Source organism: Diorhabda carinulata, chromosome 1 (genome assembly GCF_026250575.1).
Source record: "Diorhabda carinulata isolate Delta chromosome 1, icDioCari1.1, whole genome shotgun sequence".
Classification (NCBI taxonomy): domain Eukaryota; kingdom Metazoa; phylum Arthropoda; class Insecta; order Coleoptera; family Chrysomelidae; genus Diorhabda; species Diorhabda carinulata.
Genome location: NC_079460.1, coordinates 34821840 through 34848161, shown reverse-complemented (window position 1 = coordinate 34848161; position 26322 = coordinate 34821840). Strand labels below are relative to the sequence as shown.

The following is a 26322-nucleotide window of genomic DNA, read 5'->3' as shown; positions in this document are numbered from 1 at the left end:
TCTGGGCATTGCTATTGTAATATCTTAATCTGTTTTAGTTATATGAAAACAATATTTATCAAAATAAAATATAGCAATTATGAATTAGAATTATCAATCCAAAGTTTTCCTAAATATTATTCGGTTAACAACTAATACACATCTATACCTAGTATATACTTGTATTTTTAACCTCTAAATACCAATTTTTTTTACCTTATAGATCCTTATATTTTCTTTTTGCCTTTGAATGATTTTGCTAGATAACAAAGTAAATTTATTAGCATATAACATACGTAAACGTTTCACAACACTTTGTAATTGAAAGACATACTAATATTTTTACGGTCACAGTAATACGCAAGCGTAACTATTGATCTTAATACTAAACTTCACTTTCTATCCAATATCACTGATAATATTTGAATTATTTGATTTGAATACTATCAAAATATTTATTAATTGAATTAATTGAAAAATAAAAACTACCAAGTTATTGATACAATATAAATTTGTTTATTTATTTAAAAAATCACAGATATAAATGAGGTACATATAATTTGATGTAAATATTTCATTCTGAATCTTCTAATTCTGTTTAGGAGCCTGTTTGGTACTTTGAGGAACTGAAAACTTCTTTTGCATCTGGTTTGCTTTCTCTTGATCAGAAACAGTGGCAGAGGGAAAAAATTTCACTGGTTCTGGGAACGGTTTGGTCAGTTTAGACATATTTAATGGTAATACCACACTCAGTCTTGTTGATGAAGGGGTAAACGGACTCTGTCCCTTTTTGCCAGTTGAAAATTTAGGCAAACCATTCTTCATAGCCGGTTGCTGCTTTTTACCTTGTTCAGTTTCCTCATTTTCAGAAGCAGGGTTGGTTTTCATAACTTCATTATCGAATGCAAACTTTTTTTTCGGCAGAACGTGCTCTTTGCATACGTTGTACCTTACTGACGTTGCGTCTTGATTTTTTGGTGGTTTTTCTACTCCTGTTGCATGGTTTAATGGTGTATTATTCACCTTGGTTGTTAGACATTTTAACTGATTAATTTTGATGAAAGAGTTATTGTTTCTGAACATTTTTGCGGAATTTCTTTCCCTTTCAAATAATACAATAAACTTCTGTCAAATTTTTTGTAAAGAACTATTTTTCAAACATTGTCGTTTCTATGGAAACGGTTTTTGGATTATGCATTTAGATAAACAAGTAGCATGTACATCCACTGTTGTGAATGATTTTCATTACGTGTACCTTTAAAACACGATAAAATAATTGAGTAAACATTAAGAATAGGTATAATATTGAAGAATAACTATGTAATATAATGGATAGGATACAGATATTTATTAATAAGTTTCGAACGATTACAGAACAAGTATATACTCCATGAATCTTCTTTTTTAAATTTGGACAATTGACATACCTAAATATCACTCATGTTCGCCATTACGTTAATTTCAGTTATTGTTTACACAACAAAAATATTAATAATTTGTGTAAGTTTTTTTTGAAACAATTTTATTTATTATTTAAACACTTTACAAAAGTATTAGCAAATGTTTGAATCTCAAATCAGTGCTTCAAAGCTCTGGCCTCGAGACTTAAATAACAGTCGTTAAGTTGTCGAACTACGCACTTTATAACATAACTTATTTCTATTCTCTCACAGCATATACTATCAAAGAAGCTTTTACATTTTCTAATGAAGATTTGAAAAGAACAACTAAATTTCATTACTAACTATTAAAGGGAAGTAATAACGTCTCTAAAACTTTTCATTCATATCATCGAGAAAGTTTTTAACTATTGAAATGGGAGTGAAGATGTAAAATTGTAAGGAGAATACTGAACAAGATTTGCAGATTATATTACCATAATTACTTAGTAACTTTATACACCATATAAAAATATAGATATTAAATTGTCATATTTCTATATGTAATATGGATTAAGTCTTTGAAGTAAAGGTACTGATTTTATAAAGTGAGTGTGGAAGTAAAATACGTGATTTCAGTTTAAAAATAATATAATAGTATACAATGTGATATTTTCATAGAAATTAGTTATAATAGACAGAATATCTTTTAGAGATTTCTAAAGTTATATTGGCATTGTTAAATAGAATAGTATTGAGGAAAATTGAACTTCAGAATCCAGGGTATAATTGAAAAATGAATCAGGATCACAGAAGAGAACGAAAAAAAAAATAAGAAAAGAACCAAATAACATGAAAGTAAAGTGGGTGCGTCCTTCCAATATTGTAGACCCTATAATGGTTTTATACAAATGTGATAGGGTTTCATGTACACTATGATCCAAAAGATTATTTTGTCTCTCTTGCTTGTTGTGGAACTGGAGATCTTCAGTGTTTATGGCTGATCTATTAATCCCACTCCTCTTAGAAAGTTCAGGATGTGGGAGGGCTGTAGCTGTCAAAGATCTTAATTTTTTTATTGCATACACTCTCTTGTATAATGATCTGGCAAATTCAAGAGAATTTCAAAAGAGGTTTTGTCCTCTGTGTAGCAGAATCTGCATGTTGTAGTCTCTGCTAAACCTAGCATTTTCTAGTGTCCATTGAGGCAACAATACCCCGACAAGACTTAGACTTTATAGATTGTTTTACCTAGGTTGATACTTTCAACAAATCTTTTCTGGTTGCAGTTTCCAAGTATCTCTTCAAGTTTCAATATCTGTAGATTGTTCCAGTAACTAGTTTAATCCTTGTTTACATTTCTTTCTCTGTGTAGCTGATGCCATAAAAGGGTTCAGGTCCTATGAAGTGTTTATCTGCTCCTACTTTAGCAAGTATCTTAGCTTTCTCATTTCCTTCCACTCCAGTGTATCTCAAATTCTACTAGTGGGTAACTTTATTCTTCTTTCCAAGCTTATTTAGCTTGTCTAGGCATTCCCAAACCAGCTTGGATTTTATGACATTGGAGCTTAGAGATCTAATGGCTGTTTGGCTATTGGGCAGGATGATGAACACATTTTTTACTTACATATATTTCTGCTTGAAAAATACGTGTATTTCTCAAGCTTTCAGATTGTTTGATTCTGGGCCCATACACTCCTATTTCAGTTCTATCTGCTGTTTTGGATCAATCTGTATACAACTTGATAGCATTACTGTTCATTTCTCGTATGATGTGGCAGAATTTCTTCCTGTCCTCTTTGAAGAAGGCTTAGGAAGATTTCCTCCACCCCTGGCGACTTGAACTGTTGAAAGGTGTTCATAGTTCATTTTATTCGATCACTGCTGCACAAGTGCTTAGCCATTGTTGCAGTATCTCTTGTAGCTTTGCTAAGTTTTTCCATTTTGTTTTTTGAGGCCGAACTGCCGCGTCCCGGAAAGTGAGTCCTTAGGAAGAGCTGTGTTCTGTCCTCCTCATCCTCTTTGAAGCTGCTATCTGGTTTTCTCAGTGCCATTATTTTCTTGAGTCAGTATCCTCTCAAACAGAAATCTGTTCTATTCTATTCCTTCTGTTGTTTTCTCCTTTAAAGAATGTCAAACAATAATTTCGAATTATTGAAATTCGAAATAATATAAGAGGTGACAAGTAGATTTTCTCATACGACGCCTCGTTTCTGGGTTATAGGCATTCAAAGCTGCGAAATCAGAACTTATATTTAAGTATATTTTCTAAATTATAGGGCATCTCATGCCCAATGGTTAACAATCCGTAACTTTTACAGATACTACCTGTACAATCGAAATATAGCAAAAATTAATTTTTCAATTGATTTTTAACATAAAGGTACTCTACTCGATAAAATGTATGGTTTTTTCATTTCTAATTGAACTGCATACTGTCGAATATCGTATTAATTACATATGGAAAAAATTTGAATGTAAAAAAATTTAGTGGGTTAGGTTACAACTTATTAAATAAAAACAAAAAAACTATAATAAATTTTTGAAGTGGGCACCTTGCACTTCTACACACTTCTGAAGTCTATGGAGGATATTTCTTAGAACTTGGAAGATCAATCCAAGATTCGGCCTTATAGCGTCACAATGGATAGTTATTCTATAGATCATTTCGTTCTTTGTGTTTACTGGTGTTACATATACCGAGGTTTTAAAATGTTTGAAAAAAATGAATCCATTGAATTTTTTAATTGAGGGGAACTTGATGGCCATGCAAATAGACCTCCCCGACTCATCCACCTATTTCGAAAAATGTTATTATGATGATTTTTTACATAATTTATAAAGTAGGGAGGGGCTCCATCGTGTATGAACCACATGTCTCTGCGAATCTTTAGAGGAATTTCACATAACATGGGTGGAAAATCATTTTAGAGAAATTGTAAATATCGCTGATCATTCAGGTTATTACCAAAAAAATATGGACGTACTAAATTATTACCACCATTCCTGTCCACAAAAAATCGATGTTGATTCATTGTTTGAATTGTACCATGAGGATTTTCATCTGCCCTTGAAAGGAAATTATGAAAATTAATAAAACCGTCTCGTGTGAAACCAGCTTCACCAGTAAACATTTAAATATCCTCCGTAGATTCCGGAAGTGTCTAGAAGTGTAATGTGCTCACTTCGAACATTTATTATAGTTTTTTTTGTTTTATTTGATAAGTTGTTGGCTAACAAACTAAATTTTTCTACATTTCAATTTTTTCCTTATGTAAGTAACACTATCTTCAACTGTATGCAGTTCAATTGGATATGTTTGATTGTGTTTTAAGTATTTTCAATAAATAATTACAATTTATGATGATTTTTTTTTAATGTTTCTCTATTGCGAACGAATTCCTTGGCATGTACAACGATCTAAATACCTACTAAACCATACATTTTATAGAGGTAAACAAGGGGTACCTTTTTGTTTAAAAAATCTATTGATAAAGTCATTTTTGCTATCTTTAAACTGTACAACTTGTCCCTGTAAAAATTAAGGATTGTTAACCTTTAGGCATGAGCCGCCTCTGGCCTTCAGATAGTCCGTCAAACACACTACATGGACATATGTAATCATCCATTAAAAATTTATTTTGTTCGAATGTATAATTTAGAAAATATATTTTCTGATTTCGCAGCTTTGAAGCCCTATAACTCAGAAAGAGGGGTCCTATGAGGAAATTTTTTTGTCTTTGCATTATTTTCACGTCATATTTTTCACTTTCGAATTTTTTGCATTAAGTCCCGGAAAACCCTGTATATTAATAGAGCTGTATTTTATATTAAGGGAAATAAACAAGCTACGACAATTGTGGCTAGTACTAGAGTACAATATTGTCTTGGTTTTATTTGTGAAAATGTATATAAGGTGGAAATAAAAAATTTAACTGCAAATTAAATATTTGGAACTTGTACAACATCAAATTATTCCTTCCTATTAAATTTGAGATTTCTTTCCAGAATAACTGTCCCTTTGTTATAAAGATATTCATTTAAAGAAATGGACAATTCGAGCCCTTATTAACAGTAAGATTTAGTTTAATATTATTTAGCTTCTTAAATTATCCTTTCATTAATGTGAATAATTTGATTTGAATACTATCAAAATATTGATTAATTGAAAAATAAAAACTAAGTTATTGATACAATATAAATTTGTTTATTTATTTAAAAAATCACAGATATAAATGAGGTACATATAATTTGATGTAAATATTTCATTCTGAATCTTCTAATTCTGTTTAGGAGCCTGTTTGGTACTTTGAGGAACTGAAAACTTCTTTTGCATCTGGTTTGCTTTCTCTTGATCAGAAACAGTGGCAGAGGGAAAAAATTTCACTGGTTCTGGGAATGGATTAGTCAGTTTAGACATATTTAATGGTAATACCACACTCAGTCTTGTTGATGAAGGGGTAAACGGGCTCTGTCCCTTTTTGCCAGTTGAAAATTTAGGCAAACCATTCTTCATAGCCTGTTGCTGCTTTTTACCTTGTTCAGTTTCCTCATTTTCAGAAGCAGGGTTGGTTTTCATAACTTCATTATCGAATGCAAACTTTTTTTTCGGCAGAACGTGCTCTTTGCATACGTTATACCTTACTGACGTTGCGTCTTGATTTTTTGGTGGTTTTTCTACTCCTGTTGCATGGTTTAATGGTGTATTATTCACCTTGGTTGTTAGACATTTCAACTGATTAATTTTGATGAAAGAGTTATTGTTTCTGAACATTTTTGCGGAATTTTTTTCTCTTTCAAATCATACAATAAACTTCTGTCAAATTTTTTGTAAAGAACTATTTTTTAAACATTGTCGTTTCTATGGAAACGGTTTTTGGATTATGCATTTAGATAAAGAAGTAACATGTACATCCACTGTTGTGAAATATTTTCATTACGTGTACCTTTAAAGCAGGATAAAATAATTTAAACATTAAGAATAGGTACAATATTGAAGAATAACTATGTAATATAATGGATAAGATACAGATATTTATTAATCAGTTTCGAACGATTACAGAACAAGTATATACTCCATGAATCTTCTTTTTTAAATTTGGACAATTGACATATCTAAATATCACTCATGTTCGCCATTACGTTAATTTCAGTTATTGTTTACATTATGGTTTACATAACAAATATAATAATTTATAACAACGTCTCTATAACTTTTTAATCGGGTCATTTAGAAAGATTTTATGACATCAGTATGGAATATATGCAAATTTACCTTCAAAATAGTACCAAATCTGATGTTTTACAGATATCAACTGAAGTAGACAGAATATTCTGTATGAAGACCTAAAAAAATTGGCATTTATAAATAGAATAGTATTGAGAAAAATTAGACTCTGGAGTAGTTGAGAAATGAGTCAGGATCACAGTACAAAAGAGAAGATACAAAAAAAATAAGAAGATAACAACATAAGACAAAAAAGGTAAACTAAGATCAAAATTTAATACACAATTGGTACAAGTCGTATTTTTCCTTTTAACCACCTCTTTTCTGTGTTTGATTCTGTCTTCCTTTTTTTTATTTTCTCAATGTCATTATTCGATATGGCTCTGTTAGTTATATATTGCTCTACATTTTTGGTGTAGACTATGGTGTCTATTACGCTCTGTTACTTCTATTTATAATTTCTCCACTTATAGCACTCAGCCTTCCATTAATTCATATATTTTCATTTAACTTATATTAATCATACTATTATTACTTTGCTATTAATAATGTTTATTATAGTAATATATCTATCACTATTTCACCTTGACTGAAAAACCATAACAATTTTTGATATATTCAAAGTTTAGTGTTGCCAATTATCTTGCTAGCATTTTGGTTGTGCTCTTCTCCTGCAATAGTAAAGATGATCTCAAGAATATTAATAACAAAGTGGAAATAATAGGATCAATAATAGTTAATATGAAGGTTGAATGAAAATATATGGGCCAAATAGGACTGGGCTCTATATGTAGAGGTAGAAGAAGTAATAAATGGAAAGGTCAAAAACCCTGATGTGTTACATGATCTACCCCAGAAATTTGAAATAATTTGCAACTAATATTTAAAAAATTGAGTCAAAGTTACAGAAACGATATAAAAAAGAGAAGAGCAAAAATACAGAAAATAAAAAATGATAATCTTATAATTTCAATTAAACTTTTCCTCTCTTACTTATCTAAAATAAGATGTTTACTACTTTGCAATAGCATTGTAATACACTTTGATAAACAACTGCAAGCGAAATGTGCTCAGTAAAGTCGACTAGTTGAGTAATTCTAATACCTCCCAATTTCAGTTTGTTGCAGTATTATAGTAAATAGGCTTTTTTTTCCACTTTTCGAACTGCCTAGATTTGAATAATAATATAATAGAGTGATTTTGTGCTATGGAAGTTGTTTCTAACCTAATAAATACCAAGAGATTTTGTAAATATTCCTATGAACAATATGAAAGGTCATTACTTAATATGATAGATAAAACTAGTGTAAGTAGGGGAAAAGCTACACTAGACAATTTCCTTAAGATTGGATTTGCAGTTGTAACCCAAAAATGCATTTTATTGTTTTCCCAACTTACTTTTTAATAAAGATGAAGCTTTAATAGGAATAGGGGTCATCACTAAAACACTTGAGTTTGAAGATAAAATGATATGAAATCACCAGAAGCCATTGTCATAATTGCACAGTATTTGTGTCATTAGGCACTCATATCCTGATTATTGGTTGAATATATTGTCAAAAATTATAACTTGTATCATATTTTGTGGAGCATTCATATTGGCTCTCTCTGGTCGTCAGGAAAGTGATACTTCTAATAATTGTGTCATTTTTCTTGGACTCCTAAATATTTTGGATGAATTAGATTCAACTCCAAGTGAGAACTTGGAAAATTTTTCAATATTCAAAGGAACCTTAATTCAAAACAGAAAATCTGTAACAGTGCATACTTGCTACGTCCACAATGGTGAGCCAATGGAACTTTTTTGGAAATTCTTATTTTCTGAAAGATGTGATGCAGAAGCGCTTCATAAAACAGTTTTAACTGTTATAGATCGTTTAATTCAAAATTCACCTATTAATCTAGTTGTACAGAGATATAATGCAGAAGTGGAGATGAGTGGACAATTTGCAGGAGTTCAAGTATTAATTAGAAAAAGTGTCTTTTTGCTTCCTTTGTACATTCTTACATAGACAAGTTGAATTAGATGGGTCTAAAACTGCTTTTACAAATTTGCAAGTATGTGTATTTTTTAAAAATTTAGAGGTGTGTGAAGTTATTTTAAATTGTACAAAAAAGTTATTTAATTTAAAAGAAATCTTGTAATTGCATAACTTTTCTATTTGGAAAACAAGAAATTTTCCGAGGATAAACTCACTTCTGAATGTTCCTTTTAGTCCACACTTCATAAAGAATTTGAACTGTCTGTTATTTCATCAAGAAATGATTTCAGGGCATTATTAACAACTTCCACGAAAATCTCTGAGGCCAAATGTGTTTGAACTCTTAATCAAATCAAAAATTTTCTTAGAAATTCAATGACGAAAATCGTTCTGCGCTATATAGTTGCTACAACACTCCGGTTTCTCTCTATACACTATATAGCTCTCCATCTATATAGTGTAAAGCCAGCTTATGTGATAACACATTCATACATTTACAAACAAACAAGTAGAGGAATAAAATAAGAAAAAGTAAAAAAAAACATGAACAACAAAAATAGGAAAGGATGCGGATGAAAGTAGCAAGAGAAGATCAAGTAGTTGCACTACAGTATTGATTAATTCTCAGTAAAAATGTTATGAATTCCATCTATCACTTTTAGTTGAGGAAAAGTGGTGAGGCGTTTTTAATGTTTAGTAAAAATTAATAAACCACTGCCAAAAACTAAATTCATAATTTCTTCAACAATTTAGCAAATATTAGAATGAAATTAACATCCCATAGAATACAGCGGACTGTTTTTGGATTGAGATAATTAAAACTATTTTTCCTAGGAGAAGTTAGTTCTTATAGCTCATAGTAGCCTTCTAATAGGCCCGTCGTGCCTCACTTGACATTACCAAAGCCGATAATTTCAAAATGCTAATATTGTCTTGAAAAAAAAAAACATTTACTCACGTATATGTATTAAGTAAGCAACATTTTGAAACACTTTCAAATGAAATTCTTTTTTATCAATTTCTTCACTTTCTCCTTATGTTACAGATGTTACAGAACTCATTTTTCTAAATTTCACAATTTGCAGTTTTGACAATTTTAATTAAGAAGTCAATTAATTTGAATTTTTGTCAAGAGAGGTTCACATGTAAAATATTAAACTATTCTGTTCAATTAGATTATTATGTATACAAGCAGGTCCATAATTATTTAAATTAATGTCTAGAGATTGTAGCAAGTCCAAAAGTAATGGTATATGAAACTACATAATAAGGGAGGTACAATTTTTTGAGAGGTGCGTTGAAAGCCTCTTTTTTCAAACACCTGCCTAAAGATTTCGAAACAGAAGTAATTTCAAGTCACCACATACCTCATCACATATGAAAATTACCTTTAATTATGGAGAATAAGGTGAATTTTTATTGATTTGAACTTTGTGCAGAAAGTTTGTTGAGTTTCTGTTCTCCCTTATATTTAAACTCATATTAGTCAAATATGTTTGATTCATTAATTTTTTATTAAGTATGTTTACGTGACTTGAAATCAATCGTTTGATATTATAGGACATTGTTTTTTGTCTTTCAATGGTTTGTATATGGGTAGTGTAAAGTCACTGAATAAATTTTAGTTTTACTTACGAAATATTGGCCTAACTTTGTGTTTACCAAATATTGTAAACTCATTAAAATACACCATATTACTGTGATTTGAACCCCATATAATTGATGTAGGTGCAAATAAGTTTCATAGTGGTTAACAACACTAAATAAATAAGAAACGTATCGAGTGAGAAAGAACGAAACAGAATTGATAAAAATTAGTCACCACAAAAATAAATAGAATATTGGAATATCTTGTGTTTTATTTTAAACCATAGATAAACCGCAAAGAATAAATCAATAGGTTGGTTGTTTAGCGCGATTGCGTTTCTAAATACAAAATGATTGAAACTCTAACCGAAAAGCTGAAGGGAAGTTGACCCTCTGATTTAATTATTTTAAAATTTTTTGTTAAGAGGAAAAGAAAAAATGTTAGAAAATGGTTATTTCAATTTTTCTACCCTCCATATTTTGAAGTTTCCTTTTTTTACAAAATACACAGTTTTGTTTTTTAAACCGCTTTTTTAATTTCTCCTTCAGAACAGTTACAAGTCTCCTCGTTTTTTAAACCTTATCTATGTAAAAACAACTACATGTAAGACTTAGTGAGTTTCGTCAGTCTATAGATCGGCTAATTTGAAATCGAATTGTGTATATATATTGAGTTGCTTAAATTGGACTTAGTGACTTTTACCAGAACAACGATATATTCAAAGTTGTATAAATTCAAATTACTCAAATTGCTTTATAATAAAATTGTAACATTTCTCGTAAACAGCAATTAACTTCATCTGATATTAAAATTTTTACATTTATATAACAGTTTTAGAGTTATACAGAAGAAGAAAGGTTTTAATTGTATTTCAAAAACTCATAGTACAAAAAAATATGGTCCTAATAGAAGAAAAGAAGAATCAGACTCTCAAATTGCGCATGTCAAGTGTATGAATCAATATGTGTGATTCCACAAATAAAATAAATTGAAAATAAAAATGAAATACTAGGAGGAAAAGAAATAATTATAAGAATGAAATTACACACAACAAGATATATTGTTATTCTATCCATTCAAATAGGATTGATAATCATTGACTGGTTTATAAACATATTTTCAATATTCAATAGAGATAGTAATGCAAAAATGCTAATAATGTTCATGTAAGTTGCAATATATGGATTAAAAAGTTTGTAACTAATTAATTATAAAATGTTACTTTCAGCACACAAAATGCTTGTCTCATACTAGCACTCTCTGTATTGTTACTAACGTTTTTTTCGACATATCTCTTCCAAGTAAGTATATGATTATACAGGTACATTTATCATCATTTAATATTATATCCAAAATTCTATAACTGATGATTATGTAGACTTACTAACATCAAACAAACACAAATAGTTTTTAATAGAATGAATTTTTTCATTGGCCTTCCAATCGTCATTATTTGTCATTATATAAGTTCAGCTTTCATCAAAATAATATTAAACAAAAATCAGTGTATAATCTCAATACACACAGGGTTCTGCAAATTAACATCCCTACACATCATTGCATGAAAAATAACCATCAATCATCTATTTTAATTTTTAATAAGCACCTAAAAAATGACATTTTCTCAAAAAATGTCATGTAATAAGTTATTTAACTATATTTGATTCACTACTGCGTAAAAATAGTTGACAGAAATAGAGGATAACTCAAGAATTGTCTAGTTTTTTCCACCCAAAAAAATTGCAAGAAATATTTAATTTGTTTGATTTTATTATTTTTTTTTCAACTATAGAGTTAGAGATAAATGATTGTAAAAGATATTATACACCTATGTGGTTAAATATTTAGGAAACTCAATTCGCTTTTAAAAAATCGCAATTTTCTGAAGCATTAAAATCTAAATCTGATTCTCTCAAAATATTGTTGAGTTGAAACTTAGCTTGATCATATTTTTTCTATTTGTTTATTATTGTAATAGAAGTCTTCCTTTAATCAAATCTATAAAAATTGTACATTAAGGATCTTCAAAACCAGTGTATTATTTCAATTAATTGTATTTTGTATAGAAAAAACTTCGTTTTCTGATAGCTAACAAAAGATAGGTAGGTTAGAGATGTAGGGGAAATTATTTCGATATCTCCCTAATAAACTTCTAATAAAGTAATTATTTTGTGATTACAATGGACTTTTGTTAAGTTGGAAGTTATGTTGTTGATTTTTCTCAAATAAAAAATGATTCACTTATTCATTTTAAAATTGTGAAAAACGCTTTTCAAATCTCAGTATTCAAGTTTATAGTAGAATGAAATTCATCATTTCAGTTTTATTTATTTATATATAAATGACTGAACATTTTTTAGATTGGGCTTATATATTTATTGTATGAAAGGTTCCGCACAACCTTACTTGTGTGTATGCTTTATTTCATTCTTACATCAATTGTTAATGTTTGGTTGATGATATTGCAATGGAATAACAAGAGAAATTCCTGGAATGCTTTATTCATGATTATATTTATCATACAAAGATTCAGTAAGTATAACTTCCAACAAAATATTCATTTAAATATGATAGTTCAATTTCTAAATTGAGTGTACATCAACTTCTTTGAGTCATGCACGTCATGGTTCCTCTGTTGGAGATTCCAATCCTGAGCAACTTTTGTCAAACTATTTTGTTGTAGAGCCTCATTTTGCCCATATTACTGATTTGAACTGTCAATAATTAATAATAGTTGAAAATTTTAAGAAGGCATACAATTTCCCAATGTTTGAAATTCACATTGTTGGAACTAGTTTTTTTTTAGTGTCAACAGTTTATTATTATTACTACAAAAGAGCAGCATTGAGGATAAGTGATCCCAGATTTTATGAAGATATGGATATAGAATCAGAAAAAACAGTTTCGACACATGATTGAAAGGATATTTATTATGGAATCTTCTTATTTTAATTATTAGGTATGTGTACATGATTAAAATCTGTTAAATAAATGTAATTTAATTCATGAAATAATAGAAATTCAATATTTTTTGTCCCTAAAATCTAATCATCATTTTATAATATATATTCTAAAAGTTGTTTTGTTAGTGTTTTATACAATTATCCTAATAATTATCCCACTTTTCTTCTTTGACGTTTGATGTCTTCATTTGTAATTTTATATTATTTTTTTATTCCTCTCAAAGACGCCGTAACCCTATGTTTTTCTCTTATCAGTCACACTATCCATGATTCTTCAATAAATTTCTACCGATCTGTGATCCCAAACCAACATTTCGATGCCAACTCTGTTGGGAAATTTTATGGCGGCGTAAGAGTATTATTTAATCAGTTTTGAATAAAGATGGATCGTGTTTTGCCAAACTTTCTTTTTATAGCCACTTTTCTGATCAACATGTTCCGTATTCCACACATAATCGAAAGAACTCGATTAATACGACGATGTAATTGATTTCTCTGATTGCAGTCGGTTATATGACGCAAGTAATCCTATTATGCAGTCCAGGCTTGTTGCACTGGACGTATTACATTGTAACCACCACTCAGAACACTTGTTTGTGCAAAGTTTCCGGCCGGTCAAACAGTCAGATTTTGACCTTTATCCATAGTTAATGCTTATTATTTTCATCCAAGACTGTTGTATAATGTAACGTCTGCTGGCTTGACCTTAATATTTATTAATCACTGCTGTCTGATGCTTTCTTGATTTAGCTATATTATATTGTTTTGCTACAAAAAATCGGTTTTGTTATCAAGAAAAATATTACCAATTTAGTTCTGTACACAAAATTAAGTATTTTATATTTTATTATCTGTATTTTTTTATTACACTAGTATTTATAGGAAAATTTTTTCAGCATATTCTGTTAACACCCCCCATAAAAATTTGCACTTCAGCACATTGCTGCAAATCCACTGAACTTGCTTCTTGTTGATATCTAATTTAATAAGAGGGTAAAAAATACACAAAGATAGAAATAAATATGTAATTTATTATACACAAATTACAATAAAACTTTCAACAAAAAATTACACATACAAACTGTCTTGTAATTAACAAAAAATATATTCTATGACTAAAACAATAAATATGTGAAATCTTTCCACGTTGCTTTACAAATTCCATCCATTTTGCTTTAAAAATTCCATTCTCAAAGAATGTTTATTGAATATGTACACCACTTTTTTTTAAATCACATATTGCTAATCGGAATCTGTCGGCAGATAAGCGAACTTATTATTGGCGGTGAAATTTGGAGGTTCCGGTTCAGTCAATTTTGGCATTTCTTTATCATGTCTCTCCCTGTGAATAAAAAGGGTGAAAAATATCCTAATATTTTGTTTTTTATTGATAGGGGAAAACAGAATAACTATTGTTGGTTAAATTGTGAAAATGTATTAAGTATCAGATGAAAATGGAAAATAATTGGAAGCTTGTACATCAAATTATTCCTTCCTATTAAAATAAAGATTTATTATTTTGATACTGATTTTAAACAGATATTTGTATGTACCATAAAATATTTCCGAATATTGCAATAAGCTATAATTATTAGTGAAGTTGTTTTGACTTTGATAAATCCCCGTGTATTATGAAGAATACATTAATTGTTCTAAAAGCTTATTATTGTTTGAAGATAATCTCACCTCTTTTCCTCCCATTTAGGTTTTTCAGCCTTATCCTGTTTGTGCTTATTTTCAGATTTATCTGGTGATCTTTGATCGTTTCTATTGGGCAATTTTCTGTCGTCAACTGAAAATGTTGAAGAAATATGTTAACCCATTCCACATTTCAAGGTTTGAAATGGAGAAATTGAATAATTGAAACTTACAATTCTTCATTGGAGGTCCATCCTTAGTATTCCTTTCTCTATGAGGACTATCTTCTACCTTACGTGGCGCTATATTTCTTTCTTTATCAATCTGTAAATAATATTACTATAGAAATGAACATAATTGTTAAAATGGATGATTAAATGTTAAATTTATATCTGCTCATTGGGATCCAAAAAAATAACCTTGTAGAGCTACATTTATTTTCTCATTTCATTTCAATACCTATTTTGTTTTCAATTTAAAAATGTGCCTTGCCTTTTCTTACAAATTCAATTATATGACAGGAAGCTCCTAATTATGTTTTATCATTTCTTCATTATATGGTAAGTCATCCTTAATAAAAACTCAGAAGAAACAAGTTATATTTTTACCTTGTCATATATTATCCATCCTTTAACCAAACTTTGGCTATACCATATATATTATTTTTCCCTCAAAATTGTCTCAACTGCTTTCAACTTATGTGGAAAGCAGATAATTTCAATATTTCATCTCACTTCTTTGGAAGTTTTTATGTGAAATTATATTACTTCAAAATTTTCCACACATTTTTTTTCCTGATGAATATTTTATTTCTTAATGGACTTTTACATATGCTGGAAGTAACATTTTTTAAACAATAGGGAACTATATGTAGTTCAAGTTAACTAAGCTTTGAATTGTTATCTCCAATGTATGAAAAGTGTAGTGAATTTTTACAGAAAATTCTCGCTTATAATTGAAGAACAACACAAGAAGAACATTAACACAATTTAAGATACACTTCAGTTGCATGTTTGATATATCAATTTTTTACCAAATTATACTATAAGTTCAGAAACTACTTCATTTAATTTCTATATTCAAATTTTATAAAAAAAAAAATCCTCAAAACCTTACTTACATTTTTTCTTTCGGTATCTTCCAATTTCTTTTCTTTCTCTCTGTCCTTACTATTCTCTCGTGGTTTATCAGCTTCTCTTGCTAATTTTTCTTCTATTTCTCTTTCTCTCTGGCTTGTATCTACAGGTTTTGCACTGCCAAATATTGAAGCTGAAGGCACTGTTTCTTTATTTACAGGTACATTTTCTACTGGTTTAGTACGCGGTGTTAACACCAGCTTTGGTCGTTCACGTGGCTCAGCTACAACAATTAAAATTTGTATTTATTTACCACTCCATTCTCTTTGGTTAGGCCTTATTACATTTATTTGTCTGTTTATAAACGCCTTTTAACTACCAGACACTCAGTCTTTGCATTTGCAAAATTGAATGTTCAATGTCATTTTCAAATATTATTATCAACTTTCTCATTTTTATTTATTCAATCATTTTATTCCTTGAGAAGAAATTTTCTTTGAATAGACAAGCACAAAAATTAATTCTTGTAGCAGATACAAAGCAGATTTGATAAAAATATTATTTTCTGTTAATTGTTATAGATAATGAATTAGCTAAACATGTATTTAGGAAAAACATCGCTAAGTGCAGATACATCCAGGCTGATTCTTTTCATTGTTCTAACATAAGATAATCAGTCTCCATTTCCTGGTACCCCGTTTAATTTACTTTCCACTCAACATCGAGAGATACAAGATAAAGACCTTTATTGAGGATTTGGTTGTACTCAACGGTTATAATAAAAAAAATTGTGAATAGGTTCTTTATAGGTTCAAGAAATCTCTATGTAAAAACCACTTTTTTCCAAACTCAAAATGAAAAACAAGAAAAATTTGCTCTGGTACCTTTCAATCCCATTTATACAAAAGGATTGGAAGGAATATTCAACAGAGTGGGTTATAAATTGGTTTATATATCCAACAATACATAAAAACAATTGTTGGATAATCCTAAGGATAAAATACCAAATTTGGAAACGAGTGGTATATATGAAATTAGCTGTGGCGGTTGTAATTGAAGTATATTGGGCAGAAATCAGTTATTGTCCGGTTGAAAGATCACATAGATTATTCAAAATATGAACGTGTATTGACTTTGTTATGGAAATGCGGGTTAGACAGTGTAATGATGAGTGTTGGTGTAGTGTGTTCAGTACCTTTAAGAGGTGGCGACTAAAATTGAGTTTTTTTTTCTAAACATGTACGGCAATCCATGAAACGTAGGCTACGTTCATTTATTTTGGCTAGAGGTGGTTATTTCCAGCATTTATTATGAATCGTATCACATTTTACATCTTTACTGTTTGTTTTTCACTTAATTTATCAAAAAACTATAAATTATGGTGTTTTTTTTTAGTCTGTGGCGAGAAAAACAAATATTTTTAAATAAAACAAAGATTCCAAATTATAATTTTATTTCATGATACTTCATCTTGAAAGTTGGATACGAAATAAAGTATGGGTAACGGGAATATTGAAAAAATACCTGTAGTTAGTCCTTTGCGAGTCCATGAAAATTACAGAATTTCAAGCTTTAGCATTATTGAAATAGAAAAAAAAAGAACTCACCACCTTTTAAGGGTGATATCTGTGAGAGGAGTGTACGGAGGAAATTTTGTTATAGGAAAGACCTATCTTAATTTCATATGAGCAACCACCTCCTGAATTTTGTCGCGTGAATTTAGAAACACCCTGTATGTAGCTAAATGAAAAAAATAAAAGAGTTGAAAAAAGAAAATTCGCAAAGTGTCAGAAGATTATTAAAAAAATAACATAACTTACAAGATTGCAGCTCTGAATCTCGATCATCTCTACGCGTAAATCCTTTATCTCGATCGTCGAATCTTCTTCCACCATATCCTCTTCTTTCATCTCTATCGTCATACCTACCGCCTGACCCTCTGTCTGTATCACGGTACATCGCTCGATCACGATTTAAACCTATAGAACAAAATTTTAAAAACATACAATCTGTGATCAAAAACAGCTAAAATATAACAAAAAACAAACACTTAAGCTGAGAAGCAGTCGAATGACATTGACATAAATCCAGATAGGAGTAAATGAAATATTGAAAAGATTTTATTAAGCATTTTCGTCCAAATTATTAAAAATAGCCGCTATTTCTTTCATTTCACAGTTATTCCTGTTTGAAGAAAATATTAACAAAATCATAAATATACAGTGAAAGTGAAAAGTGAAAAAAAGTTGTGATTTGAAACTTTAACTTGTCCTTCAGTTTCTAGATTTCAACCCAATTAAATTGGTATGAGATTAGCTTATAGCTGCCAAACATCTCAAAACTCATTAATTTTAGTACTCTTTTTATAAGATTGAATTCCATTCATCAAAATGATCAAAATAAAAAGCACTACAAAAATAACATCGAGTACCTCTATCATTATTCTGTCTATCACCATCTCTCCAACCACCTGACCTGTCATCATTATCCCTTCTATATGAATCTCTGTTACTCTCCCTATCCCGTCCATAATCTCTATTGCTTTCTCGGTCTCTCATTCCTTCTCGTGTAAAACTTTTATCATCTCTATCGCGCATTCCTTCCCTGGTGAAACCACCACCTCCTCCATCTCTGTCCCTATTATATCCAGAACGACGATCGTCCATTTCCGATGCTCTCGGTCCAGATCGCCAATCTGGAAATGAATCACTACGATCTGTCTGTCTGTCACGATTCATATCCATACGACCACCTCTCCGCCTGTCATTTTCCATATTTGAGGCAACTTCTATCCGCATTCTTCTACTTTTGAGAGTCTGTAGAACAAATCAAATATGACTGAAATAATCACTTTTTATATATTACTAATAAGAGAAGTAATGCAGATAAAATTCGTTTCCATGCTTTAGTCAAATACAAACGCTTTTTTTAAAAAATAAAATTGTGATAATAAAATGAGATTGATTTGTAGTTTCACCCTCAAATATTACTCACAGTGTCTCGCATAACAAGAGCATCTAATAGACTTTCTCTATCTTCAAATTCTATGTATCCATATCCCTTAGATTTTGATTCACCTCCTCTGTCATCTTTAGGTATTCGCATATTTGCTACCTAAAATGAAAATATCTCTTTGAATAGTCCATATTGTCTTTGCAAAAGACAGAAACAATTTACAAACACTATATTAATATTTGTGGAAAAAAACATAATAATGATTTACCCTCATATTACTGAAAAATGCTGTAATTTCTTCTTCGTCTACATCATAAGGCAAATTGGAAAGGTAAGCACAAAACGGTGGTTCTGTAGGAACCTTATCACTAATATCATCATAATCTCTAGAAGCCTTGGGAGCAGTGGGTAATACTACATTGACAGGTTTTCTCACATCATCTTAAAAATAGAAGAAATAAAAACTAGGATTTCAGTGTTCCTTAGAGATTTGACAATAATAGTAAAACCATTAGATCAGTAATTGCTCAACAAAAAGAAATAAATGATCTGCGACAGATTAGTCTGAATTGAGTTCTGGAAACAAATTGATTTTTCCAGCCTGCAGATTGTACTCAAAATGCCAGATACAAGAGTTTTCAATTGACGCGGAGTGGCACCTATGCTATCAGCAATCCTAGGCTTTAACTCGTTGTCAACATATTTCTGGTACCCTTGTCTTGTGTTGCCACAAGCCCCCTGCTAGAGGGTAGTTACCTTTCTCAGACCTTCCCATAGCAAAAATTAGTAACTAGTACTCTGTGTGTATGCGCCAGATGCAGGATTACCGCAGACCAATATTTCCTTTTGTAATGAGTCATTTCATCATAATGCACGATTAATACTACAATTAAACACTTTCAAAAGAATAAGATTATTTAATTCCTTAGCAATAAAATAACTATCATTCTTCATGACAATAACATTTTTTATTTGAGTGGGAGTCTTAACTTAATTGATGGAAGCACATTCCACTATGGAAAAAATATTGCAATTATATTTCTAAATGTTGAACAGTCTGTTAATAAATATGTGTAATTCCTATAAATTCTGGGTGAGCTACCTAAACTGTCGATGTTCAAAGCTAATTACCCTTAAGAGGTAAAAAACGTTCATTGTACAACTAAAAGTTGGTATCAGACAGATTGGATCAGCTGTAACCAAAAAAGAGAAGGATATATAATTTTTTTGCATAAAATAGAGTGAAAATAAATGAGGAAAATGAGATATGCGAGTGAAAATTATTAATGAAAGGGCAATACAAATAAGAGCTAGGGATTGATGCACGAGAACAAGAGTTGCAAGAAACGATTTTTAGAAAAAAGTAACTAAGGACTTTGCCTATAATTTAAAAAAAGACACTGAGACTGATAATCTGAGGTAATTATGATTATTAAAAGTGAATAAAGAAATTAAGAGAACATTATTATCAAACTATTAACGCAATAGATAAGTAACAAACAGTTATAGGGAAAGTTGCACAGAATATCAAATCAAATACCCACAATTTATAATTATACATATAATTGAAATATGTTCTTTAGGATGCTTTATTATGATCTCATAATGTAGATCATTAGATTGTATTGATTTATTTTAATCTCTTATAACATTTTTAAAAAACTTTAAATTGTAATTTTGAACAATCTAATCGTTTTTACTGCAATCATGTATATTCTATAAAATCAGTTTTTTTTTCAAATTGTCTATGAATTATTTATGTAACAAAAATATTATTTTTAATATTGTAAATAAACTTTACAATATTTTCACTTTTAGGTCATGTATGAAAAATGCTTGAATTACAAGAGCTTGTATTAAACTTCAGGAGTAGTACTAGTAATTAGTTACTTTTTTGGGAAAATTACAAGTAACATAAAGAGTACTAATTTTCTTAGGCGAAAAATTTTCAAAGGAAAATGAGGTTTTGTTATAATAAAAATATTAGAAGCAAGTCTCAGGTTCAAAATTATCAACAGTAGATATAATATTCATAAAGTGGACAAACAAAACACACTTGAATTAAATAAACAGCTTATGAATATACTCCCCCTCCACATTAATTATAATGATAGATTACTAGCCCAAAATTATTACAAACGGAAAAGATAATAAGAAAGACAAATATTTATATTATAGATAAATAAGTGAATATATAGACATGACTTGATGTGGTAACAATTGTAATCTGTTTATTTATTTACACAACTCTACAGCACAAGGGCCAATTAAAAGGTGGGAAAGACATACATGAGTTAACAATTGAAACAATTAAAGTTGTGAAGAACAAATAAATAATGGTACATTTAGATGAAGTGTAAATATCACACACGAAAATACAAAAAAGTAAGCAGTTCTAGAATTCCATGATACCTCTGCCAAATACGAATATTGAGAAAGTTATGGAACAGTGAAAATTTTCTGTTTTAACTTAGAAATATGCTGCAAAAAAAAATATCCAGAGAGTTTTACATTTGACAGTGATTCATTCGATATAAAGGAGAAAATTTGAGAACATTAGTTCTAGCAACTGGAAAATGGAATAGAGTGGGACCGGTTGGCAACTCGGCGAGTATGTATTCTTAAAAGACCTAGTAATTCTGGACAGCATTTTACTCGTCACAATTTTGTAAATGAATATCAAATAAGAGCACATACATCTAGTCGCTAGATCGTTCAGGTTAAACCATTAAACAGTGTATTTTGAGGTATTCCTTGTGGTGGATAAATATCGTCAGAACTGAACCATTTATATTTAACATTCTTTCAGTCAATATTATTTATTTTTTTGACGAGTTTGGTAGCTTGGGCCCCTTATAAGAGTAGCATATTCTAATTTTGGAAAAACAAATGCATTAAAAAGTAAAGATACAGTTTTAACTTTGGTAAACTGCCTAGAGACAATGTCATTTATAAATATTAATAATATTGGGCCAAGTACTGAGCCCTGGGGCACTCCAGAAGATGCATTAATTTCTATGGAGTTAAAAACCTTGGTAAGTAACTGTAAGTTGTAGATCCATGAGGTATAACATAATAAAGTTCGTAAATGACTCCGTTAAACCAATGTTGGATAGCTTAGTCAGAAGAATGCCATGATCCAAGCAATCCAAAAATCTGTATAGATGACATCAACCTGGCTATTGCTATCCAATTGTGCTGCTGTATACTGCACTAGGCACACTAAATCCAAGAACATAGATCAACCAGGATAAAAACCATGCTGTTCCGTTACATATGGATAGTTTAACATAGTGGAAAACAACTTTGTAAAGCAGAGCTTCAAATACCTTAGAAAATTTGGAAATATTTGTGATGGGTCGATAGTTGTCAATAACAACCTTATCTTTTTGAAGAATGGGACAAATTTGTTCAGTTTTCCATATTACCGGAAATTTACCACAATTTAGAGAGATTAAAAAGGTAACAATGGTTTTGTAAGAACAGACATACAGTCTCATAATAGAAAGACTGGTAACCCATTGGGACCAGATAAAGACTTTGGTTTTAATTTTTTTGAGGCTAACTGAAACTTCATCGTAATGTAATGCCACAAATTTGGGCTAATTCTAAATTCTACTAAACCCATTCAGTAGAAAAATGTCAGTGATAAGTTAGTAATTGTGAGATGAAGCTTTTGAACTCACAACACCTAACATATGGACAAAATGTGTAAACTATACTAAAGTAATATTTGAACAAACAATATAAAGAAACTATGTGATTAAACATAAATAACAATTCTTGTGTGATGATGTGTAATTATTATATAATACAAAAAACTTATTTTATAAAACTAATTTTATACAATTTTTGTATAAAATTTTTTCAATATATGAATAGTTTGTATTAACATATAGAACTTTCCTTACCAATAATTTGTTATTTCCTATTACCTTTTTTTAGTAATGATGCAAATACTCCATGAATTATGCAATGTTAATATGTTTGCACTAAATGGAGATAGTTTTATTGTATTTATAGCCTTAGTAGAGCACATGGAAAATGGATAACTAAATACAGAAGAATTAATATTCAGTTATTTATTCATCTTCACACAAAGGTGGTTTTTGAATGTCTAGTATCCACAGCTATAACTCTTGGGCAAATGATTAACCCCTAGATTATTCTTTATTGTCTTTTTAGAATGTTACACCTTAATAAAGATTTGAGAGGGTATAATACTTTATATCCTCTTCTTGTGGTGACATTTTTTATTATCACTCTTAATTAGTTTTCACTAACCACTTTAGGGTTTTACTCAAATGGGATATGTTCTGCCTTCTTGAAGTATTGAATTTCTAGTTACTAGCACTTACTTAGTTTTTTCTTCATAGGTCTCAATCTAAGTTTTGTGACAATCTAACATAGTCTTATAATGAAATATCAGTTTATTTCTGACATATTACTTGAAAAACAGTAACAATGAATTTGATGCATGTATGAATGTGTGTTCAACTGTAGAATCCAAGCATAAACATGGTTCCAGCAAACTTGTAAACTATATGAGCATTGCATTTGCTTTCTAAATGGGAAATCTTTTAACCTAATAATAAATGATAAAAAATCAATACCTAAATGGTATAATAATTTCTAACAATTCAAAGATATTTGTTTGGTATATATATTTCAATCAAAAATTGAAATAAAAACAGAAAAAACTATGCCAATAGCACATAACTCTTTTTTACATTTCTACTAAATGATAAGAGTAATCACTATTTACGTACTTAAAAATACTAACTTTTGAGGTTACTAAATTATGCATATATACAAACGCAGACATGAAAAATGAATAAATTGATAGAACAGAAGTACCTTACCGTAATCTTCTACTTCATCTGCCCAATTGAGATTTGATTTACGAATGGGTTGTACAGAAATCGATCCTGTAGTTTCTTGCAAAAAGTCAGTTAGAGCCAAAGTTTTTCCTTTGGTTTTCTTCCCCTTTTTTCCTGTAAAAGTATTTTAAACATGAGGATAAAGTGAGGTTCGATTAAGTATATTTTGTTACTGCCAATACAATAACCAAATTAATTAAACACTGACTAGCTTTTAATTCAAAAATTGTTATTAGATAATTACTAGGAGAACTTAGAATAATACAAAAAAAAGATTACTGAAGTTCTTACCCGATGCCATGTTTCTACAAGAGAGAAATGCCAGCAAATAACGTCAAAATGACTGATGTGCGTAAAGGAAATTCCGGTAATGGCAGTGCTGCAAACATAGGAGTTTAAAATTTGTTCAAACCATAGACATTTACAATTAATTTGTCTCCCGAAAGTGTAGCAGCACTTGTAGTCTTGAATCTACAACTGAATAACAATATTTTTGGATTTGTGTTCATTATACAATAACTGTGATTAACGAGAGCTGACTTTCATGAAAAAATAAATGATCTTTTATAAGACATTAATAATGAAAAACAAATTTCTTCAAAAAAATTATACATAGTTTCAAGGTTACAAATTTAAGATATTGTTATTGACGAATAAATCTTTTTGCCATTTTATTTTTGGTAAATATCTCAAACTGATCAGCTTACACGAATATTTTAAATTTATTTTTCTTATAACTTGGACAATTAAATCCCGACATTCAACCTGTTTTTGTTTGTAGTTGAGACTAATGACTTAATTACATACTACGCCGAGTTATTAATGTGAAAATTTACCATCTATTCACTTTTATTGATTATTTCAGAAGTTCTGGGTACATCATGAAAAATCTAAATAATATATTTGTCAGAATTGTATGACAAAAGTTTATTCAGTAAACAAATTTAACACAAAAAACTATGTTTCGCACTTTTACAACTTTTTAACAATAAAATCGACTAAAGATCTTAATGTTACTTAAAATCCTTATTTTAACTTTCTGCCTCAAATCTGACATATATCTGGATGTTTGCACTTGAATATAAATAACTCACCATCTGTGATAAGTTATCTGTATTCAATGCAATAAATGTAATTTCATCTGGTTTGCATTAAATCCTGTATTAGTGTATTTTTCAACTTCTAAAATGTCCTCTAGATTGATTCTTCTTTTGAAATGTTAACTATATTTGTATGGTTATGCTTTGAAATATAAAATACAGTAGAAACTCGATTATCGGGCCCTCAGTTATATGGATTCGCGATTATCCAGACTATCAACTGCGAACAATTAAATAATTAAGTAGTATTGAGATAAGTTACAAAATATAAGATATCAAAGAGTGGGTCACTTGTGACAATAATGATCAAGGCTTTCAGATTTTGTTGGATGACGAAATCTTAGAAAACATATTGCAGATAAATGAACATCAGGAAATGCAAGAAGATGAAACAGAAGAAAATCTAAACGTGGAAAATGATGTAGAACCATCTCATGGTGAAGCACTTCAGGGACTGGAAACAGGTCTCAAATGGTTTGATAAACAAACGGAAAGTGATACTGTGAGTTTACTACAGTTGAAACCAATTCGTGATATAGCAGCAATGAAGAGAAAAAATAGTTTACCTCAAATACCAATTATTTTAAGCCAAATTAAACTTATTATTAAATAATTATTATTTTTGATTGATATTATTTATTAATGAATATTACTATTATTAGACTTTTTATTTCACAAAACCCACTTTTCTTCATATATTTGATTATCTGGACTTTCGATTATCTGAACCCTAAGACAATTAGTTCTGTTAATCGATTTTCGACTGTACTTTTAACTAATCACTACATTGGCCTCAATTGCTTCTAATAAACCAGATTTTACATCTATAAGATTTGTGCTGTTCGTAGTATATTTTTTCAATTTTGATCCAATGCTTGCCACATCTTCAACTAATCAAAATATTGGAATTGTCCTCTATCTTCAAATTTATTTAATGTCAATAGCCTTTTCTATATTGTAAGTTCCTCTTGGGAATACATATTTGAAGTATGTGAAGATGTCCTTTGTTTTTTGTAAAATTTTAATGTCCCATTGTTTATTACTGCATTTTCAGTGAATCATCAACTCTTCCAGTGTATTTCCTAGTTTTTTTTGTGTGCTAGTCCTACATTAATAGTTATTGAAAGTTTGTTCATTAACTATGACACTTTTGCATTAATATCTGACCTTTCAATTCTTGGTTCTTGTTCAATTGTTACCCACCTTATATCTTGTGTATGAATCATACCTGTTACGCCTATTTTGGAAAATTCCATGCTACCAGCCTCCAAAATACGGAAACTAGATATCTAGCTTGGTAGCAATAAAACGTTTTTTTACTCTAGCGGTATATATTTATTACAAAAATTTGGGTTAAGTATATAAATCTAAGGTTTGTTCTTGGTAGTTGCACCGGAGCTGTACCGAAATGGACCGGTGCAGGCCAGTTCATGAGTGTATAGAGGTTGGCTCTTGGTAGCTGCACTGTACCTGTACTGTGGTTTGCTCTTGGTAGCTGTACTGGAACTATACTAGTGCAGACCAGCTCATAAGTGTATAGAATTAGATCGATAGG

General features: G+C 29.9%; 2 protein-coding genes across 3 annotated transcripts; one reads left to right on the top strand and one right to left on the bottom strand.

The window, feature by feature from the left end:
* Positions 1-1402: 1402 nt before the first annotated feature.
* LOC130891188 (transmembrane protein 138) lies at positions 1403-13175 on the top strand. Of its 2 annotated transcripts, none has more exons than XM_057795825.1 (6): positions 1403-1479; positions 6667-6841; positions 10987-11321; positions 11384-11456; positions 12516-12687; positions 12962-13175. In XM_057795825.1, the coding sequence occupies exons 3-6, from the start codon at positions 11191-11193 to the stop codon at positions 13072-13074; spliced, it is 489 nt and encodes a 162-aa protein (XP_057651808.1). In that variant the 5' UTR covers positions 1403-1479; positions 6667-6841; positions 10987-11190; the 3' UTR covers positions 13075-13175. The 2 variants fall into 2 exon arrangements, with proteins under 2 accessions (XP_057651808.1, XP_057651891.1); XM_057795908.1 differs by lacking the exon at positions 1403-1479 and adding an exon at positions 6524-6610.
* A 954-nt stretch (positions 13176-14129) lies between these two features.
* On the bottom strand, positions 14130-26136 carry LOC130891108 (eukaryotic translation initiation factor 4B-like). The gene is made up of 11 exons (XM_057795708.1): positions 25996-26136; positions 23959-24144; positions 23650-23781; positions 19056-19228; positions 18827-18946; positions 18264-18648; positions 17653-17811; positions 15877-16115; positions 14990-15080; positions 14805-14910; positions 14130-14460 (listed from the first exon to the last, which is right to left on the bottom strand). Exons 2-11 carry the CDS (start codon positions 23966-23968, stop codon positions 14361-14363), a joined length of 1515 nt encoding a protein of 504 aa, XP_057651691.1. The 5' UTR covers positions 23969-24144; positions 25996-26136; the 3' UTR covers positions 14130-14360.
* Between the last annotated feature and the right edge of the window lie 186 nt (positions 26137-26322).

Excerpts from the sequence above, each read along its gene's own strand:
- LOC130891188 (XM_057795825.1), top strand. The coding sequence starts at position 11,191 with ATGAAATTACACACAACAAGATATATTGTTATTCTATCCATTCAAATA. Across the intron at positions 11,322-11,383 it reads AAAATGCTAATAATGTTCAT|CACACAAAATGCTTGTCTCA; the intron begins GTAAGTTGCAAT and ends TGTTACTTTCAG. Across the intron at positions 12,688-12,961 it reads ATTTATCATACAAAGATTCA|TGTCAACAGTTTATTATTAT; the intron begins GTAAGTATAACT and ends GTTTTTTTTTAG.
- LOC130891108 (XM_057795708.1), bottom strand. Across the intron at positions 16,116-17,652 it reads AGATTCAGAGCTGCAATCTT|CTGAGCCACGTGAACGACCA; the intron begins GTAAGTTATGTT and ends TAATTGTTGTAG. Across the intron at positions 14,461-14,804 it reads CCTAAATGGGAGGAAAAGAG|GGAGAGACATGATAAAGAAA; the intron begins GTGAGATTATCT and ends TTTTATTCACAG.